The sequence below is a fragment of the Pimephales promelas genome, chromosome 12 (genome assembly GCF_988280905.1).
Source record: "Pimephales promelas chromosome 12, fPimPro1.hap1.1, whole genome shotgun sequence".
NCBI lineage: Eukaryota > Metazoa > Chordata > Actinopteri > Cypriniformes > Leuciscidae > Pimephales > Pimephales promelas.
This window is the reverse complement of record NC_142780.1, coordinates 36,637,650-36,660,249: the sequence shown is the minus strand read 5'-3', so window position 1 is coordinate 36,660,249 and position 22,600 is coordinate 36,637,650. Positions and strand designations below refer to the sequence as shown.

Here is a 22,600-nt window from a genome sequence, read left to right as displayed (position 1 = left end):
CGTTAGAGAAATACATGAGCACAGAATGACACCACTGACCAATCACAGTCAAGTAATCAACAGAGACGCATGGAAAACTCTCTCACACACACTCACACACTCCTCGTCTCCATCCAGCTCAATAAAACACACTCTTCCTCCTGAACGACGAGATCCAGAGAGTGTGTGTTCCTGCGCTGCTGGACTGGTCACTCGCTCTCCTGTGCAGATTAACACACTAACGACCTTACTGAGGGAAGCTCATTACACACACACACACACACACACATGAGCATGAGGCCGGCGAGAGCGAAAGCCTCTCGTGACTGAACAGATAAAACACGTCTGACGTCATTAATGCTGAACAAGCAGTTGTTAACCAACACAATATTACATAATAAAAACTCATATTTATTTGTTCTACCGGTAAATAAAATATACTAATAATAATAATATTAAATAGTTTGTTCGACCAGTAAATTCAATAATATTACATAAATAAACAATAAATAGTGTACTTAGCGTCCATGACCCGAGAGCGACACCGCTTGTGTCCTCTCCACTGACGGCCGCTTTGTTCACGTATATAATATAAAGTTTATGGTTGTGTTTTGATCCTTCAGTGGTTCGGTGATACCCAGAATTCTCAGTGAACCGTCACATGTCAGGCCAGATCTTCCAATCAGAAGACTTTCACACTAGTTTGTATTATTGCACTCCATCATGGGCAACTACGCGTGTAATAAACTGTGCTGTTTAAATACAAACATTGTTTAGTGTATTTTTCCTAATAAAATTAAAAGGTAAAATTACACTGTGAAAATACACATCATTACCACAAGAAAATTATTACAAACTCCAGCTTCATGGAATTTTGGGATATGAAAAAGTATCATGACGACATTCTAATCCAGCTCAAGATTAATCATGACCACAACATCACATGACCACAACATCACATGACCACAACATCACTGCGGTGTTCATACTAACAACATGAGGCATCATCAAACTCCTGGATCCTGTAAAGCGGAGCGCATCATCATCATCTGCAGGAGAGTAACGAGGCCGGCGGAGAATATACCGAGAGGAGAAGGTCATCCAGGCGTTATCAGTGACCCTGAAGAGGCCTTGAGGAGCTGACAGGTGAGGACACACTCAATTAAAGACAACAGAGACACTGATGGAGTCTAGAGCAGAGCAAACACAGCGCACACGCGTGTGTGTGTGTGTGTGTGTGTGAGCAGCTTAGAAGATTGAGGACATCAGTGACCACACGTGAACCACAGACGAGGCGTTGAGGTCATTTCTCATCAGCCTCTTGAGAACCAGAACACTTATAACACACACACACACACACTCGCAGTCAAACAAACACCTCACCATATAACACACACACACACACACACACTGACAGTCAAACAAACACCTCACAATATAACACACACAGTGTCATAGACGTCACACACCTTTGAGGTCGGCTCTGCAGACACACACACACACACACACACACACACCACCTCCTCCGAACACTCCTGAAAAGATTACAAATACACCATTTCATCATATCTGCGTTACTACACACACACACACACACACGCAATCAGTGTAATCATTTCAGTCTCACACAGGGCTCGACGAAGAATTAACGAGTCAAATCATAAAAAAAGATTCATCATTTGATTTGTTTATCTGCATGCAATGACAATTAACCAATATCAGAGAAGCAGAAAAACCAAAACTCGTTAAATCACTACAAAAGTCTTCATGAAAGGGAAGTTGAGCTGGTGTTTCTCTTCTATTGTGTCGTATATCGAGTGAAACGCTTCAGGAACATGAACACGTGTGGGCGGGGCTTGACTGTGTCTGAGGGAGGTGATTGGATGGTGGTGGTTTGCTATTGGCTGATCTCATGTGAGTGACAGGTTTTCTTGACCTGACTGACACATAATCACAGAATGCTTTTATTTACTGTATTTGCCATTTATGCCAGATCACAGATTACACTACACACACACACACACACACACACACAATCTCAGAGTCATACACTCCATTAATTGACTCGTGACTCAGACCCGAACACACAGCTGAGCTGGAGCAGATCTACGTCACGGATTGAAGCTTTCACTCATCGGCCAATTGGGCCACGACGTGTTTAAGTCTCCGGCCACTCAGAAGTCCTGCTAGCCCCGAACACCAAAACCAAAAGAAATGAACCAGATTTCTACGTCACAGCTTATATATTATAGAGTTTGGATTTCATACATTCATTTATTTTACAAACTAAATCCTGCCATCCAGCATCTCCTCTTTCCTCCTCATCACCAAACGTGTTTCAGGAGGACAGACGCTTATAATCTCCGCTAGATGAGCCAGCGCTGTTGCGCGTTTGGCGAATGCTAGTTTCAGACCCTGCTAGTAGCTAATAGTAACATCTGGAGATTGATTTGGCGGCACTAACCTGCTGAACTCAGGCTAGCAGTTCCTCAGCGGTCGCTCGTACACAAGACTGCGGACACACACTCGTCGGGTTTATTGGCTGTATGGATAGAAACCTTACAAAAGATTCCTAGTACACACAAACACACACACACACGTTCAACTCAGTCAAATGATATGAAGCACATTTTATTATACAGAACATGTACATGTATATACAATGATATTCAACTCATACAAAACAACTAAAGTCGTAAAATAAATACTGAAAAAGTGTGTTTGTCTGCCGAGAAGCGCGACATGTGCAATCTCTGCTAGCCTAGGCACCTGACATGATCCTTGTGGCAGAGCAGAGCTGTCCGTCAAATCAGGGCGCTCGTGAAGGTTTCGGTTTAATGCTACTGGCTGTTTCTCTCCTCCAATCAGCAGCGAGCGGAGAACTCACCCAATCATTAGCAGTCTCTTCATCATGACATAAGCATACGTGATTGGATGACCAACCTGTCCATCACTCCTGTGGGCGTTTCCCCCGGCTCAGGAACGGCGTCCTCCGTACAGTCTCACCCGCTGCGAAACACTAGCGGGGTTAAAGGGGAGGTCAGGGGTCACCGGCTGATGTTACGGGAGCCACTGAAGTGCTCAGCGTCTCGGATGGGATTGAAGAACGGATGACGCAGCGCAGCGGAGAGAGAGAGACGCCGGTCCGGCTCGAACTCCATCAAACCCTCCAACAAATCAAAGAAGAGATGATGCTCCTCTGACTCGAACAACACGTACCTCTGAGAGAGAGAGAGAGAGAGAGAGAGAGAGAGAGAGAGAGAGGTTCAAAAATGCTTTAATTTTTACATTTCAAAAATCATACATTCATATACTCATTCTAAAAATAGAACATGTAAGAGAGAGAGAGAGAGAGAGAGAGGGAGAGAGAGACTCATGAAAATCCCAAACACAAACTCCATGAGCTTCCGCTAATAGCTGTAGTAGCTTCCTCGGTGCGCGAGTTACGCCAGTAGTGTGCCGCGGTTATGACAATACCGAAAACACCTCTTGTGGACACATGAGGCATTACAGTGCGTTTTTCCTCTAACATGAAGCATTGCCTTTAGAATTTGAATTCAATTAGAATTTAGCTAATATTTAAGAGCCATTTTGAGTCTCCTAGCTGAACACGAGCCTGGCATGTTTCTGCTAGTTTGCCCACACTGATTCACAAAACTTTAACTGTTAGCTGTATAACTAGCGCAGACACTGTTAGCGCACACTCGTGTGGATTAATGCAGCGGTGTCACTCACTCTCAGAGGCCTGCAGTTCTCTCTGACGTATCGTCCCGCTGACGAGTTCTCGTCCCAGTCCAGTCGACCTCGGTAGAAGTACTTCTGCTTCCTGAGGGCAGAGGTCAAGTCATGCTCACACACTCTTCACACACTCTTCACGCTAGAGCTGGGAGTATAATCCATGCATCGCGATACGTGGATTGGTTAAAATGTTCCCGAATGCATAGCGATTCTGTTTCCATACTTCTCACGTCACGTTTAGACCCTGAGCGGCGCTTTACCAGCGGAAATCATGCTAACACACACACGCTTAATAAACCTTTTCAAACTTTACGATTTTACTTTTTTGGTTTTAAAGGACAACAATCAGAAATCTGTCTTGTTAAATAATATCTTTATTATCCTTCAAATTAAAAAAAATGGATGAATATAAATAAACTAATAAAACAAAATGGCACAAATAGAGTGCAGCTCATGCAACGACTGGAAACCTTAACCACTGAACGGACACGACCACGCATCCTTAATATCTAGATATCACTTTCTTAATCAAAGAAGTGAGTTTTGTTCTCATGAATATATGATTAAACTGTAGAATGAAAGCTGATATTTATGAGCAATATCCCGCTCATATCCCGATCGGACGCGCTGCAGCGCTACTATTGCCTCAAAACATCGTTTCATCTATCAAATTAAACACTCATTTCACATATATTGCCTTTCAATAATTCAAGCACTTTTAATGTATTTTTTAATAAATATGGCTTAAATCAAGCACTTAAAACAACTTGTACGAACCCTGTGTATAGACGGTGTGTGTGTGTGTGTGTGATGCTGGATTATCACCCCGGCTCTACTTCACACTGATATCATCGATCATGTTTCCTGACCTCGTTTTACGAATCATTCTCGAAGGAACTGGTCCGTGTACTCGCTCCATCATGGCCAGATGCTCCCTGTTATCATGAGTCTGAAACACACACACACGCGTCACACACACACGTATGAAAGAACATGTACTGATCTGTTCCCAATAACAGTTGTGTTTATATTAATGAGCATCAGAGTAATGGCAGTGAATAGAAAAACTCAAACAGGGATAAAAAAAACCCTATTTGATCCGCACCAGGTCTGGGAAAAAATAATAATAACTAAGATTTTTTTAACATTTGTTTGATCAAAAATACTGTAAAAATGGTGAAATATTATTCTAATGTAAATCATCAGTGTTCTATGTGAATATACCGTAAAGTGTAATTTATTCCTGTGATCAAAGCTGAATTTATCATCATTACTCCAGTGTCACATGACCCTTCACAAATCACTCTAATATGAGGATCAAGAAACATTATCAATGTTGAAAACGGTTGAGGTGCTTCATATATTTGTGGAAAAACTGCATTCACAGTAATAATATTTCACTGTTTATACTGATATATTAAATATCTACTTGATATATTAACACTTATATTCAGCCTTGGGGAGCAGAAGAGACTCTATAACTCAATTATTCCTAAGTTTAGACTAGAGGATCAGTGCGGATGTTAATTATTTCACATAAAATAAATCGATATTTATTATTTGTACAGCGCTTTTCATGACACACATCAAATCAGCGTTACAGAGCGAGCATGAGTCCACATTACAGTGTTCAGGGATCTGCTATCAGAAATTCACAGTTAGTGAAATATATATTAATTTAAACAATGTACTAATTGAAGGCAGGAACTATGAGCTCATTGAAGTGACAAATCCGTGTTCGTTAACTAATGATAAAGAGATTTAGCATTTAATCTGTGCCGACTCGCATCTGGTTAGGATGAAACACAGTGATTTATTGGTGTCTCTGTTCATGTGTTTTTATTTTCAGCGCCATTACTGACCCGCTGCTCAAAGTGGAAAACTCATATGAACGAGACAGAACACACACACACACACCTGGTAGAGTGTGTATCCGCGGTAGAACTCAAACAGAATACAGCCAATACTCCAGACGTCACACGGCTGACTCCAGCCCAGCTCTACGGGGAAACAGTAGAAAATCACACACACACACACACACATGCTGAAAGCAGTCGCATCATCACACGCACGCGCGCTCTTACCCAGAAGCACCTCTGGCGCTCTGTAGTGTCGTGTGGAAACGATGCTGCTGTGATGCTCGTGGTCAAACGTGGCGCTGCCGAAGTCCACAACCTTCACAGAAGGACTGTTGATGCAGCGCTCGTCTCGCTTCTGACACACACACACACACAAACACACACACATTAGACTGACCACAACAACAACAGTCCAGAGAACTACTTTTACACCAGACCTAAAAACTCATATATTTTTTTCTACAATGTAACTCATATTTCATGTCGGTTATTTTAGTAATCGAGTGTTTGATTATTCCATCGATTAATCGGATACAAAATTGCGGTAATAAAAACATCCAAGTGAACAGCTTTCAACATGACTTCAAGTACAATATAATAACGAGCAATAATAATCGGTTCAAATAAAGTATCAAAGTAAGTTCATGTGGGTTTGATTGAACAACGCTGTTATAATGCAGCCTGTAAACTGAACTACGGCAGGATCCAATCCTGGAGTGATAACGGACAAACAACGTCCACCTAATCTCTAATATTTGGTCACATCAAAACACTCATGGCCCGTGTGTGTGTCTGAGCACGTGTGTGTGTGTGTGTGTGAACGAGGGAGCCTCACCTTCTCCGGGTTATAGAGGACGGTGTAGTCAGAGTTCACGAACAGGATGTTCTCGGGCTTCAGGTCTGTGTGTGTCAGCTTGTTGTCATGGAGAACTGTGGGAGAAACAGACCATAATCACTAATGAAGCTGTGTGTGTGTGTGAGAGAGAGAGTGTGTGTGTGTGTGTACTCACACTTGACGGCGAGGCAGATCTGGTAGGCCATGTGTCGGACCTGACTGATGGAGTAGGGAAGGTAATTGTTCTCTTTCATGAAGTCGAAAGTACTGAGAGCTAGTAGCTCGAAGCTAATGCACATGTGGCCATGATAGTCGAACCAGTCCAGCATCTGCACACACAGACTGACGGGACAAACACGAGGTGCGGTTAATACACAAACAAAACGTTATATTTGGAAAGTAACAGATGTGTGTTGCGGCTGTGTTTTGGGGAAAAGCTGAAAAACCCATTAAAAGCAGATGAGCTCGAGACTAACATAATGATAAAGAAATTAAAGTCCCCCTGTGGTGTCAATCCAGCGTTTAATGTTGTTTATGTGTGTGTGTGGTGTGTTTAATACGCTTAAACCGTGTGTGTGTTGATAAGTGGACAGCATTGCTGAGTATTTCCTCCTTAAAACTGCAGTGAACCAAAGACAGTCTCAAACACACGCTTTGAAATCGCTGGTGTTTCTGACGTCACAAACCACCTTGTAACCAATCAGATCAACGAGTGATCGTCAACCAGTGGATCTCTGAGAGAGGGAGTGAGTGGAGGCGGGGCTCATTTGCATGTTCACAGACCGTGCATACTAAATGAGGCAAGGGTGTCGAGTTACAGTCAAGATATTTTAAGGCAAGAGGCAACGTTTAAATATGGGTTAGGGTGATCAAAGATGAGTTTTAGGGATTAAACGATTGACTACACGGGGACTTTAAATGTAAAACTAATTCTAGATGCACTGAATTTGGGAAGGAACACACATTATCATGTGAAATGTTGTTTGGATACTTCTCTATTTATTAAAGTAGTGTTCTGTGTTTTCTGTATTAATCTCTAAAGGTGGATGTAAAATTCAAATAAAACTTAACATAAAGCTTGTTTCTGCCAAGGAATAAATAAAAAAATTAAAAAAGCAACTTTTTCTTATTGTACAATTCCGACTTTAATTACACAATTTTGAATTTATATCTAAACTCACTAATTTATAAACACAGAATTGCGAGAAATAAATTCAGAGGAGCAACAAGCTTCAATAGGAAACTAAAAATGTCTCGTAATGAAGACACTCACTTCTTGTTTTCTGGATCTTTCTGGTTGATTTTCTCCAGAACGTTGATCTCCAGACGAGCCGCTTCTTTGTACTTCTCCACGTTCTTAATGATCTTCAGAGCGATGTGAGAGCCTCCCCTGTCACACACACACACACACACACACACACACACACACAGTGAAACACCTGTGACTGTCAGCTGAGAATCAGTAAGTGTGTGTGTGTGTGAGATTAACCTGTGATGATCAATACACTCCACCACTTTCCCAAAGGTTCCCTCCCCGAGCGTCCCTACGATCTCATCTGCACAAGGAGCACAAACGTCACAAAACACACAGTGTGACAGTGAGTGTAGAGTATAGAGAGTGTAGAGTTGAGTGTAGAGTATAGAGTGTGTAGAGATGAGAAACGCACATCTGTCCTGAAGCACGTCACCGGCGCGATAGACTAGGTGACCCTCGTCATCATCTTTGACAGCCCACCCGCGAACACGACTGCAACTCTGCTGTGGAGAGGGAGAGAGATCATCAAATGCAGATCATTTTATACAAAATCTGAAATACTTTGCCCTAACTACATAATATTGAACGATAAAATACAACGTCAACATTTATTAGGCGAATAAAGAGATTGTATCTACTAGCAGTGAGATATAGGGATAGGGACCAATCAGTGACGCGCTCACACACGTATCGTCTGACAAATAAAGCCTCACAAATAACTTGCGAGTATTGAGGCCCAGACAGCAGTCGTTCAGTAACAGCCTTTATTCTTTATTCTTTACATTTTGCATTTCAAATAGGGCCAATGTATATACTTCTCTTAGGCTTATGTTTTTAAATTACAAAGGGCCTACTGATGTTTTTGTTATTGCATTTTCAATATTAAAGGCTATTATTTGTGCATAAACATATCTGGTTAGAGTAAACATACCGTTTGTTTGAAAACAGCTTATTTTGTCCTCGTTGCTGCAAGCTTACAAGAGCGGTACCATCATCACATGTGAAGGGGCCCTAAAATATTCTTCGGGTAAAGGGGGTCTCAGACTAAAACAGGCTGGGAATCACTGAACTACACTATTTAACTGAACATTAAACATGAACGTTTATTATGGTTTATTATCGTCTCAGCGATGCGTTTCTCTTTAATTGGACACCTCGTCTGTCTTCATCAAGAACACACTGACTCCAGATACGACACACACACGACGAGCCCAGCAGACACTTGAGAAGGAGGTCAAGCGCGCACACACACACACACACACACACACACACACACACACTAACCCGACTGCTAAACCTACCCATCTCTCTCACACACACACACACACACACACACACACACACTGTTGACATTATAATGGTGTGAATGTAAAACTCACATTAAAACCTCCCTATCCTACCAGGAACACACACTCACCGCCTCACACACCTTTCATGTAAACTTCATCATAATATTGACTGACTAACACACACACACACACACACACACATATGAGAAAAACACTTGGTTTAATATATACTCTAATATACAATTTCGTCACTACAAAAAGTTTTATCAGATTTGCTCACTTCACGAGAATGTTTAGCACCCAAAACACAACTAGTAAACACACACACACACACACACACAGTGTGAAGGATACTCACACACAGGCAGAGGCAGTCCAAGAGGCTCTTAAACACCGAGGACAACTCTGCTTTACCCATAACTCCCGTCAAATACATACACTTAGCCTACATCTGACTGACTGACTGAGAGAGAGAGAGAGAGAGTGTAGGAACAGGAGAAAATCTTCAAGTGTTTGTGTGTGTGTGTGTGTGTGTGTGAAAGAGAGAGAGGGAGATGAGACTTGGGCTAATTTTAAACGTTCCTGACGGGCCCCAGGGGAAATCCTGAGACACACACACACACACACACACACACGCGACCCCTAAACCTACCCATCACACACACACACACACACACACACACAAACCCTACCCCTAAACTTACCCATCACACACACACACACACACACACTAGGGCTGCACGATACTTGTAAAATATGCAATATTGTTATTGTAAGTGATGTAACATTTCCAGAGAAAAGCTATTTTTATTACAGTTTATTTAATTTTTAAACAGTATTTTTTTCTTTCTGAAAATCAAGTCAAAATATTAAAAAGCATTTTCTGCATTCATGCAATGGTAAAAAAATTGGCAAATTAAATAGAAAAAGTGCGAAACCCTGCGTTGGGTATTCGGCTTCGGCCAAGAATGATCATTTCGGTTCATCACTGACTGGATAAACTCACCGCATGTAAACACACCACAGAAACATGACGAGACCAGGACCATCTACACCGAGTCACGCTGTGTGTGTGTGTGTGTGTGTGTGTGTGTGTGTGCAGCACTCACGGAGGAGAAGGACCGGCTCTGGCTGAAGGAGTGTGTTCTGGAGCGGGTCCTGGTCCTGCGGTGTCTGCGCACGCGCCGACTGCTCCTCTGATCCGCTCCGGGATCCCGATCCGAGTGGAAGTCGTGAGAGCGACGGGAGAAGTGTGTGTGTCGGAAGAAGCCGTTCTCGACAAACTCCTCGCGCTCGCCGCGACAGTAGCGTCTGCTGCTCAGCCTGTGCTCGTCATAACTGGAGGATCACACACACACACACACACGCTACAGGTGATCTGGCAGGTATCGATTTTTTAACGATTGTGATTCTTATGGATTCCTAATTTCGATTCCAATGAGGTAAAAAAACGTAGACGTTCACATTTAGTGTTCTTGCAGAGCTGAATATCACGAGCAGAACTCTCAGAAGAACAACTAGCCAAACTCACACACACTTCCAGCATTATTAAAGACACACAGTGAGTCATTAAAAACGAACAAATAAATAATTAGCAATCGCAACTAATAGACAACTGAACAAAGATATGATTGAAATAAAGATTTTCAGGTTCAGCAACTGTACTCAAATGTAGAATAACACTGCAGTTCATCAATAAATACACACTCCAGATACAGAAGCTATTGAGTGCATAGCGAGTGTGTGTTCTCAGACTCCTGCTGTGTGATTAGTGTTATTATAGAGACGGGGGAGTATGAGCGCTGTCCCTTTAAGAGCTGCGGGTCCAGTACACACACACACACACACACACACACACAGTCTCCAGCGCTTCACACTCATGCTGAGACACACACAGAGGAGTCATAAGAGGAATGGAAATGACAGGCGCGCGGCCCGGGCGGAGCGGTACCTCCTGGAGCGCTGGCGTCGCTCGCGGTTCCGTCTGCGGCTGCGGTCCCGCTGGGCGCTGGAGGACGAGGAGCGGCTGCGTGTGCGGCGTCTCCGCCGGTGCCGCTCGTAGCGAACATGATGATTCCCACTGCGACTCCGCTCCGACGACGGGTATCGCCGGGAGTGAGGCATCTGCACACACACACACACACACACACGAGGCAAGTTTATTTATAGCACATTTCATACACAATGGCAATTCAAAGTGCTTTACATAGAAAAAATTTTAATAATCAAAACAAGTAAAAATAATTAAAATATAAAATAAAGTACAGTACAAACAGTGGCACAGCGCTCATTCAGGAAACACATTTTTCCAGTAACGGGGAAATCTAACTATTTACTTTTCCCGTCGTTACAACGCCGCTAACGTTACTGGATGTTAAATGCGGTGTGTTACCACGGGCATCAGTGAGGTTTGACATGTGCTGGGGACGGAGACGCAGTGGGAGAGCATATCCAGTATAAGTGCTGGAACAAACTAACCCCAACCCGTACATCTGAACCCTAACCCTAACCTTAAAGGTGCCATCTGGAACTAAAAATCAAAAAATATTCCATATTCCATAACAGATGGGGGCAGTATACCTCCAGAAAATGAGTTGTGCCGCTGCCGCACGCACTCAAGTCTTCAAACAACACAAACGAGCGCTGTTTTGCTCTCTTTCTCCGCATATTATTCAAATCATTTGACACGATAGTAAAAGGTCGGAAGACCGCAGTTTCACGTGGAGCATTTGGAGATTTTTAGAGATCAGAGACTAAATGAACAACATCTCAACACTAAATGATGAAGACCGACTCATAGACGCCTGTCTCAAAAACAAGCTGTTGCATTTCGACGATATGGGAAAATAAAAGCCTGCAGGCTATTATTTTAAGTTTACGGTATTCGTTTTGTTCATATTACACTTTTATTGTTAGTTTGAATTAATTTGACTGACAGCATTCGCTGCTGCCAGCTCTCACGAATTCACCGTGAGACACATGCAATTAACACTTAGCAAGCAGGTTAGTTAAGCTCTCAGATTCTGTCAATTTTATTATGCAATTCAAAGAATAAATACCGTTTTTGCGCTTGTACATGTTACACGACAGATCCCTAGCGCACGTGAACCGATCGTCTCTACTAGCTAATGGAAAAAGAACCCGAACACTGTTGAAAGATACCGTATGCTACAACTTACCAAAATGTATTCCTCATGCATAATGTCAACCAATCATTTTTTGAACTCTTCCCTGAACTGAAATGTAGTAGTGGGCTGTATTTCCACACGACTGACATCAGGTTCAAGTACACACAAGCCGGCGCGAGCGCGACTCACTCGTGTAGTGCAGTTTGGCTGGTGGTAACGTTGCCCGTCCGCATACCGCCTCCCATGGCCGGAACTAGTATTGCGACACCTGCCGGGCCGGCGCTAGTAATTTAGCATGCTAATTTAGGTTTATATCTCAGCAGCACTATAACTTGTCAGTTTTTTAATTACATCATTGCACTTATTTCTTCTCATTCTTTTGATGCGTGTAGCTCATTTTTTTGGATATTTTTACCTCAATTATTACATATGGCACCTTTAAGCCTAACCTGAACCCTAACCCTAACATAAACCCCATCAATGGTCTAGTGGTAGATATTCTGCTAAGCATGTTAGACAGAGGTTATTATGGGTTATAATCGACATTCATATAGTTTTTTTTTTTTCACATCAAAACTGAATATGTCCATCAGTGGGACAGTCTATATCACGAAAATTTGTTTAAATTCCTAATATTGTTTTTTAATCTGGTAATATGAAGCGAATCGCGTTGCTTCTCGGCCTGTGATTGGCTGTTGGCTTCTGTTCTGATGTCACACCTAAACTCAGGATCAAAGCCAGAGCTGATGATCAGCATCATGGTACCGGTACCAGCAAGGCCTAGTTGGCTTGGTTTGGTAAACTCAAAAACTAATCCTGTAACCCTGAGTTTGTTAAACTAGTTAAACAGCCTTTCAACGAATTCAAAGAATGGATTTCATGCTCTTCCCAACCATGATTCTCTCACAATCTGAGCCTGGTGAATCTGGACATTGTCACGCAAAAATTCACAAAATACAGAACGTTACATTAACTGAATTGAAAAACTAACTAAATAAAAGATAAATAAACAATCTAATGGCTAATATTTCCAACAATCTCAATAACTCATTGGCATTCTTATGTTAATATTCATGCATCTTAATGAACTAACATATAACTCCTGATCTTTGTGATACATTTGTCTTAATATGTATAAATAATTTTGCACAATAATAATACACAGCCAGGCTAGTTCTCAGAGCATAATCTTCACATATACAACTGACCCAGCTTAAACCCAGCCAAAATGATTCTGTGTCAGTTTAACAACATAAACAGTGAAATAAAACGCTTATGAAAATGAACAGAATGAAAGAATAGCTTCTTTTGTGTTTCTCAGAAGTGAGTCAGCCAGTCATACAGGTTTAAACCAGATTTTTTTTTTGTACTATAACGTTAACTTACATACATGAGTTATATGTTAGTATACACACTGTATATGTGTGCGTGTTATTATTGTTACATGTATGTATTTTGTATATAATTAACGTTAGCTGATATGTGTTCTCCTCAGTAGCGGTTAGCCCATCGAGCTAACAGCGGCACACACACAGATAAACCCGCCACTGCGATCTTCAGGAGCTCAGTCTCTTCACATAATCAATAAAATAACAATATTTACCGCTTTCGCAGCGACGCCGGTGTGTTTATCCCACAGAAAATCCGTTCTGCCGTTATTTTACCGCTCCGTGAATTCTCGCGCACAACTTCCGGTGATGAGCTCAGCGCGCGCACACGCAGTTTCGCTAAATCAAAGTGCGCGTTCAAGAGACGGGACAAATATGTGAAAAAGTATTCCTACTTATAATTTAGGTTTAGATGATGGGTTTTTAAAGAATACTCAAATCAACATTCAAGGCTTGTCTTGATTACCTTTGCTTTTCTAGTTAAAGAATAAGCTAATAATTAATTTGAGGTGCCAGATATTTCAAATAATTGACAATTTCAAAACAACTATAAAAATATATCAATCCAATCAATGGCTGGGAATTAAGGGAAATATATTGTATATGGATAGTGTGAGGCTCAGTGGCGCAGGAGACGCACGCTGCGCAGGAGGCCGCCGGACGGGAGGGGGCGCCCCTGGCACAATAATTATTTGAAAATCTTTAAAAAAACAAAACAAAAAAATGTTTGTTACAAAATTATGAAAGCAAACGTTTTTATTTAACTTTTAACTTTTGTTTGTCCCATGACTAAAAATGGACAGATGTGGCACGCGTTCTGGGGCGCAGAGCAGAAAAAGGAAAATGTCAAATGATAGTGAACCACTGATCTATGATTATTTATTTATTTATTTTATCACTGGAAGTCTTTAAATTGATCAACATTTAACAATGGTTAACTTTGCATTTCAGGGCTCGACATGCTTATTTGCTTGACAAGTTTTTTTGTGTTTTGGGTTAGGGTTAGGGGTAGAAGTATCTTAAATAACCAGGGAAGCATCGTAACGCGAGAATGCTCAGTGTAAAGAGCATAACATTTGAACTCTATTTGACTAAAGTAATGGGTATTTAAAAAATATATTTAAATAATGGGTCAAAACAACAAAAACATTAAAATAATTTTTATTAGTAGTAGTTAAGTAGCATATAGCATTAGCTCTTCTTCAGCCTGAACTAACTAACACGATCAAGTGGATCTAAGGGGCGTGGTCTCCGCATCAGGCTCCTCCCACGCCCCGCCTCTTTAACCAGTTTCTGGAATGCGGGAGTGACGCGACGGCCGACTCCGTCCACTTTAGGCTTCAAAAACGGAAGAACCTTTTCTGGACTAAATGCTGTCCTTCTTATGGTTAATGGCTCAAATTAACAACAACAACAAAACATATTATGAATGTAACTTTTATTCAGAAGACAATCAAATAAGAAGAGACCCAATCCTAGCATCAGAAGCAGTAAAACATGGATATTCTGAAGCGGCTTGACATCAGATCCGTTCACACTCACTCGATATCTAGATCTCGCTCGCAGCGAGGAATGCAAAGTCATATATAAACTTGCAATTGCGAAAAAAGGCCAGAATTGTGAGATAAAAAGTCGCAATTCCCTTTTTTTGTTTTAAGTGGCCATGAGAAGCAGCACAAGTGACAACCAAATCAGAACTAAACAAGCTGAAATGTCCCTAAATCAAAAGTGTATTAATCTCTGTGTTGTGACACACTAAAGCACATGATGATGATGATGATGAAGACGACGCTGCTCAAACACACCCGTGTCTGAGTTCAGAGAGAATAAATAATGCAAACTGTATGGAGTGGATTTTGTGCCATAATTAAACAAACAAATCCAGCATTTTAGAAAAACCAACTCGATCCGCTTTGCAAAGGAGAACTCGACTCGCAGAACAAACTTTCTTGCTTTTTACATTTTTCTACATCGGACACGTGCGAAATGACCAAATTAGTGATTATGTCTGCACTGAGCGAGTTATTAAATTAAGAAGAACATTTAATTTAATTGAAAGGAGGGTTTCATGATCCTTTATATTTGTAAAACACAATACATATTTGTCACTTCTCTGCTTTTTTAATTTAAATAGACCTTTGTATTTCCACATTGCTTTCTGTTTGTGAGTCGAGTTTTCCTTTGCAAAGCAGATCGAGTTTGCTTACTAAATGCTGGATTTGTTCGTTTAATCGGGTGGTATAATGCCCTTTTCACAAGGAGTAAAATAAGTCTCTGATGTCTCCAGAGTGTGTGTGATGTTTTACCTAAAAATACTCCACAGATTTTTTTATATAACATGTTAAAATTGTCACTGTTTGAGAGTGAGCAAAAACGTAGTTTTTGTGTGTGCCCCTTTAAATGCAAATGAGCTGCAGCTCCCGGCACAGGGGGCGGAGCTTCAGGAGCTTGTGCGTGTGTGTGCTTATCTTCTAGCCATTGATTAGCAAATTCTATCATGATTATCTACAAATCGCGTTCCTGGGGGCGGGGTTTATGTAAATTTTACGGTCTGTGATGTCACTAACCCGGGAGGAAGTCGTGTAGTCTCTACCAGCCGTTGGCTGTAGTTCTTAAAAAGCAATTTCTTTAACATAAATGATCTCTCTTTGAACTTTGAGATGTTGTTTATGCTGAAACAGCAACATTACACACTCACTGAAGTTAGAAAAGTGAAATTATAATCAGCCACGCCTTTAATTATGGCACAAAACTGACTCCATAGAGCCGTATCTAACAGAGGGTCACATCTCGTCTGCATGCGTCTGCGTGGCTGCGACTGCGTCTGCGTTTGCAGGGGCCGTTAGAGACACAGACAGGAGTGTGTCTGCGTCTGCAGGAGCCGATAGAGTCAGGAGTGTGTCTGCGCTCGTGCCGTTCCTCTGCTCTTCCGCCTGCGCCTGCGCCTGCGCATCTGAGGGCCAGTCCGCGTCCGACAGCTTCAGTTCTGTGGGATCTGGGACCAGCGGATCCTCCAGGAGCGCCAGAGAGCCCGCGTCATTCAGGATGTTTCTGGACAGGACTGCACACACACACACACACACACACCACATTACAGGAGTCAATCTTCTTCATCATCATCATCATCATCACAATATCTGTGTGGAAACTCGCATTCACTGCACAATAATCAAAGACAGTCTCATTCTACAATTTTTGTTCTCAATCTAGTTTAGACTTTTAATCTATTTTAATTCTAAACTTTTAATCGATTTTTTTACTTATTTTAACTGGTTTAATTCTAAACTTTTCATTCATTTCTAAACTTTTAACATTTTTTATTAATTTTGACTAGTTTAATTTTAAAACTAAATTAAATTAATCAATTAAATCATTGATATGCACACTTCATCCAAAAATGAAGAAAATTATCTAAAACAACATAAATTTCCTTATTCTACTCTCCCGTTAAACACATGGCAGGAGAAGCGTGGCGCGATAATGCACAGAATGAACTTCTGTAATAATGTAGGCTTCACTCCTAATGTGTGATCAGCCTCTGGATGGAGATATGATATGATATATGACAGCGTTTGCTGACCGCCGGACGGGGCGTAACTGTCCTCCAGCGACGGGGAACTCCTGCTGAACGGACTGTAACTCGGGAAGATCAGCAGAGCCAGAGAGAACACCAAAATCTGGGAGGAGGAAGAACACACTGATGAACTGAAGACTGAAGTGTGTGTGTGCCACTCACTCACTCACTCTCTCACACACACACACACACACACTCACTCACGCACCAGGACGCATGTGCTCGTCTGCGCCGCTTTCGAGGCCGTTTGCTTGATCAACGCCTGCAGTTTATGCAGCTGCGCCATAAGAGACCTGAAACAAACAATCAAATAATCAAACAAACAAACAAACATGCAGCCGACTGGATTGTGGAACGCTGTCGCATTAAACCAAAACATGACGGGCAACAATAATTATGTGTTCAGCTCACTCACATGTTGTGTTTCTCCAACTGGGTGACGGTTCTCTGCAGTTCTTTATTCTGGGCTGAACAAGCTGCCACCCTACACACACACACACACACACACACACACACACATTATTCTCCTCATATTCTCCATTGTTGCGGCTCCTCTCTTCCCAGTCTGTCAGTAACGCTCTGTTTACTTCCTGTCTCTATGAAGCCCCGCCTTCTGAAAGCACACTGTGCTCTGATTGGTCGAGTGCTTCGAGTGTGTTTGGGAAATGTCCCGCCCCTTTCCATAACCGCCAGTTTAACACACTACTAACTAACTCAACCAGGCCCCACCCCTTTATTCTGCGCATTAATTATTATAACGAGGAATATTGTGACGTGGAAGAAACTGGAGACTATAATCAATCAATTCAATCAATTATTTATTTATAGAGCACATTTAAAACACAACCGAGGTTGACCAAAGTGCTTTACAAGGAATAAAAGAGACACAGATATAAAACTGCAATACAAACTTAAAACCAAATGAGACAAGAAGGCACTAAATAAAAAAAATAAATAAATAAATAAAAAAACGTTTTAATGGAGGCGTTTCAGGAGTTCAGGAACACTGACACTCATATAGAGGAGAACTGGAGATTTTCATGCTTCAGAAACAGATTAAATATTTGGATGAAGAATAAATATATTATCTCAGGACTTGTGTTAGGAAAGGGAACAGGGGTCATGTGTGACCTCGCGTGTGTCAGGGGTCATGTGTGACCTCACCTGCTCTCCAGGCCGTCGATATACTCCTTCTTCCTCCTGCGACTGTCCTGAGCCGAGAGTTTGTTCCGGATCTTCCGTCTCACTTTCTTCAGGATTCTCTCCTCGGCCTGTGAGATTAACAGATTAACTCACTCACACACTCACTCTCTCTCACTCACACACTCACTCTCTCTCTCTCACACACTCTCTCTCTCTCTCTTTCTCTCACTCACTCACTCACTCACACACTCTCTCTCTCTCTCTTTCTCTCACTCACTCACTCACTCACTCACTCTCCGTGTCTGACCTTTGTTAAGGGCAGATTATTAGGCAGAGAAATCCCCTCCTGGTCCAGAAGCTTCTGCTCCTCGTCTGTGAGCTGAAGGTCGGGATAAACCTGAACAGGAGAGTTTAAATGTCAGCGCCATGAGCTCACGCAGTTTGGCTGAACCCTTCCTTTAAAACAAACCTACCAAAAAGCTCTCTGGGTTGTGCAAGTTTTGCATGTCGTGATTGGAAACATTCTCCACCTTCACAGACGACACCAGCTCGTTGACCACACACGACTCCGACAGCAGCATCTGAGAGCTCCACTCATCTGCACAGACCGGACGCGTGAGAACAGGATTACATGCGGATTACATGAGGATTACATGAGGATTACATGAGGATTACATGCAGATTACATTCAGATTACATGTAAATTACATTCGGATTACATGTGGATTACATGCGGATTAAATGTAAATTACATTCGGATTACATGTGGATTACATGCAGATTACATGCGGATTACATGCAGATTACATGCGGATTACATGCAGATTACATGCGGATTACATGCGGATTACATGCGGATTACATGTAAATTACATTCGGATTACATGTGGATTACATTCGGATTACATGTGGATTACATTCGGATTACATGTGGATTACATGCAGATTACATGCGGATTACATGCAGATTACATGCGGATTACATGCAGATTACATGCGGATTACATGCGGATTACATGTAAATTACATTCGGATTACATGTGGATTACATTCGGATTACATGCGGATTACATTCGGATTACATGTGGATTACATGCGGATTACATGTAGATTACATTCGGATTACATTCGGATTACATGTGGATTAAATTCGGATAACATTCGGATTACGTACATGCAGAATGCATGCGGATTACATGCAGATTACATTCGGATTACAAGAGGAAAACATGCGTATTACATGTGGATTACATTCAGATTACATGTGGATTACATGTGGATTACATTCAGATTACATGTAAATTACATACGGATTACATGTGGATTACATGCGGATTACATTCAGATTACATGTGGATTACATTTGGATAACATTCGGATTATGTACATGCAGATTGCATGCGGATTACATGCAGATTACATTCAGATTACATGTAGCTCTCTCTGGTCACATGACACAGATTGAAAAAGGAAGTGCTCACCCAGCTCTATGGAGATCATATGTGGCGGCTGCTGCTCTGCGCTGGCTCCGCCCACACCGCTGATGTCATACACCACCTGATACACGCTGTGGTTCTGCTCGTCGGACTGGTCCTCAGACAGGCCACTGTCGCTCTCGGACAGCGCTGACGTGTACATCTCGTTCGGGTTGATGGCGTTCAGAACCTCCTCAGGCTCGCTGTCATTCAAACTCTGGAACACAGTCAGGGATGGTTTAGGGGCGAGTCTGAGTGTGTGTGTGTGAGTGAGTGTGTGTAAGTGTGTGTGTGTGTGAGTGAGTGTGTTGTGAGTGAGTATGAGAGTGCAGTTACATGCAGGTCACGCTCCTTGGCCTTCACGTGTCACATTCACTTTTGCAATCTGGACTTCATCCAAAAATAAAGATTCTGTCATCATTTACTCCCCCTCATATTGTTCCAAACTTGTGTGACTTTCTTTTGTCGGTGAAACGGACAACGGGACATTTCAGAAAACTTGTAATACAAGCCGCACACAGGTCTGGGACATCATGAAGTAAATACAGACAAAATAGTCATTGTTGATGCATTAAAGGAGTAGTTCACTTTAAAAAAAACTTTTGCTGATAATTTACTCGCCCCCGTGTCATCCAAGATCCATGTCTTTCTTTCTTCAGTCGAAAAGAAATTAAGGTTTTTGATGAAAACATTCCAGGATTTTCTCCATATAATGGACTTCAATGGGGTCCAAACAGTTCAAGGTCCAAAAGAGAGTTTCAGTGCAAACTGTTCAAAGGGCTTTAAACGACTCCAGACGATGAATAAGGGTCTTATCAAGCGAAACGATCGCTCATTTAATGAATACATAACAAAGTTTAAGTTTTATAAGCTCAAATGCTCACCTTGCTCTGTTCTGTGATGTGCATTCGTGATTTAGACCTTGAACTGTTTGGACCCCATTGAAGTCCATTATATGGAGAAAATCCTGGAATGTTTTCATCAAAATCCTTAATTTCTTTTCGACTGGAGAAAGAAAGACATGGACATCTCGGGTGACACGGGGGCGAGTAAATTATCAGCAAAAGTTTTTTTTAACGTCATTTCGAACTAAAGTTCAGAATAAAAGATTTTTTGGAAACATCCGAACTCCTACTGGTCCATGGTGATGATGTAAGAGGTGGGTGTGGCTCTGAGGCTCCGCCTTCTTTCTTTGAGGTCAGACCCGAGTAACAGCACACTGGAGAGCTGCTATAGCAGAGACTGATTGTAATTGTAATTGAAAGAGAACTGTTTAAAAAAAAAAGTTTAATGTTGTAAAGCTGCTGCTTTTAAGTGATCTCTTATATAAAGTGTGTGAATATCCACATGCTTTCTGGATGGCCGTTTCCTCAGTTTGCTGTGTTTATATTCTGTTATTGAGAGGAGAGTATGCATCACCTTTTTACATATTTATGCGGTGAGATAACCCTTTCAGCCCGAGCAGTGTGTGTGTGTGTGTGTGTGATTGACTCACACAGTGCGGCCCGACGCTCCAGTCCTCCGAGTACAGGACTCCATCGTCCAGGATCAGCCCGCTCTCCACGGCCTCCTCAGCATCCTAAGACAGACGCGCAAAAATAAAAATATTTAAATATGCAAATTATGCATTATCTAATTAAATATGCACTAATTTGCAAAAATTCACAGAACATTTGATAACGCCAAGTTCATAATTCTAAGGAACATGAATGTGGTTGACAAATAAGTACCGCACAATAGTTAAATATGCAAATGAGGCATTATCTAATTAAATATGCACTCGGAGTCGTTTGCATAAATTCCAAGAACATTGGGTAAAGCCAGGTTTGAGATTCTTGATTGATTTTGTTGACATATTAAATGCTTTAAAAGGGTTCTGTATTTTTTTTTATTTCACTCCATAAATCAGAAAATACTGTCATAATACGAATAAATATATTTTCACCGTGGGGTAAAATGTTGTATAAATCATGCGAATGATAAATGAACAAACCTTCAGTATATGAATAAAACTGGTCTGGTGTGTGTAAAGCTGCTAAAGTGGAGATTTATAACTCAAAGATCTACAGCAAATATATCAAGTGCAATAAAATAAACACAATAAAGTGCATTTCGGATGATTTCTTTCCGCTAGTCTCGTATTATGGACGCAGAGACTGACCAGTGCATGGAAGAAACCAATGGTTTGTCTGACTCTGAACAAAAAGCCGTTTTCTGTAAACAATGGCATTTTAACAGTATAGAAGTAAAGAACCTGTTTGTTTCAGGTAGGGTGACACGTGAGGTTCAACGAGCTCTACCTGTCTGTCATCTCACCTGTCTGTCTGTGGGAGGATGTGGACATCCTGGTCGGGTTTGGACTTACTGTGTCACACACACACATAACAACAGACCCATTCTCTAGTTCTCTACACTCACTAAACTAGCTTTGCCTTCGGGATAGATATAATATCAGCATGCGCTATTGAACACAAATGAAGATTAGATTACAGCAGCATAAACAACAGCTGATGATGTGTCTATGTTGAGCTGTCAATCAAGCAGAGTAAATAAACCGCGTTTCTAGTGTTATCTGCACGCTTTACTCACTCGCTCGGTGGATTTGACGTCCCCGGACATTATCTCGGGTTCTCGCATCCTTCACACACGAGTGTTCGGTGTTTCATGCGAGCAATCGCGAATATTTCCCTGTGTGGATCCGGATCATCTGGTTCATTTGATTCAGTGTGATTCACATCCGCGTTCGGCGTGTGGGCGGGGCTCTGGAGAGACGCTGACCAATAGCACATCATCACGCTCATCACAGCACATCAGAGTCTAAAAACATTTTTTTTGTTTACTTATCAGTATTTTAAAGTATATTATATGAAGTGTTCACGTATTCATTATTACCTCAAAGTATTTTAAAATGTATCAGGTGATTCCTGTTACTTTTCT

The 22,600-nt window shown here is 41.6% G+C and overlaps 2 protein-coding genes across 5 annotated transcripts; both read right to left on the bottom strand.

Annotated features, from left to right (window-relative positions):
- Positions 1-188: 188 nt before the first annotated feature.
- On the bottom strand, positions 189-13,846 carry clk2b (CDC like kinase 2b). Of its 4 annotated transcripts, XR_005625195.2 has the most exons (15): positions 13,687-13,846; positions 10,907-11,079; positions 10,065-10,293; positions 8,079-8,169; positions 7,901-7,967; positions 7,685-7,801; positions 6,587-6,753; positions 6,412-6,506; positions 5,802-5,931; positions 5,635-5,717; positions 4,587-4,666; positions 3,715-3,805; positions 2,923-3,200; positions 2,444-2,551; positions 189-1,118 (listed from the first exon to the last, which is right to left on the bottom strand). XR_005625195.2 is itself a non-coding variant. In XM_039688702.2 (13 exons), exons 2-13 carry the CDS (start codon positions 11,077-11,079, stop codon positions 3,027-3,029), a joined length of 1,497 nt encoding a protein of 498 aa, XP_039544636.2. In that variant the 5' UTR covers positions 13,687-13,846; the 3' UTR covers positions 2,586-3,026. The 4 variants fall into 4 exon arrangements, 2 of the variants coding, with proteins under 2 accessions (XP_039544636.2, XP_088974259.1); XR_016145839.1 differs by having other exon boundaries at positions 189-2,551; XM_039688702.2 differs by lacking the exons at positions 189-1,118; positions 2,444-2,551 and having other exon boundaries at positions 2,586-3,200.
- A 1,046-nt stretch (positions 13,847-14,892) lies between these two features.
- creb3l4 (cAMP responsive element binding protein 3 like 4) lies at positions 14,893-22,411 on the bottom strand. Its single transcript, XM_039688705.2, has 10 exons — positions 22,253-22,411; positions 21,159-21,242; positions 19,670-19,880; positions 18,662-18,786; positions 18,496-18,585; positions 18,210-18,316; positions 17,461-17,529; positions 17,254-17,338; positions 17,052-17,148; positions 14,893-16,532 (listed from the first exon to the last, which is right to left on the bottom strand). Exons 1-10 carry the CDS (start codon positions 22,298-22,300, stop codon positions 16,255-16,257), a joined length of 1,194 nt encoding a protein of 397 aa, XP_039544639.2. The 5' UTR covers positions 22,301-22,411; the 3' UTR covers positions 14,893-16,254.
- Positions 22,412-22,600: the final 189 nt, after the last annotated feature.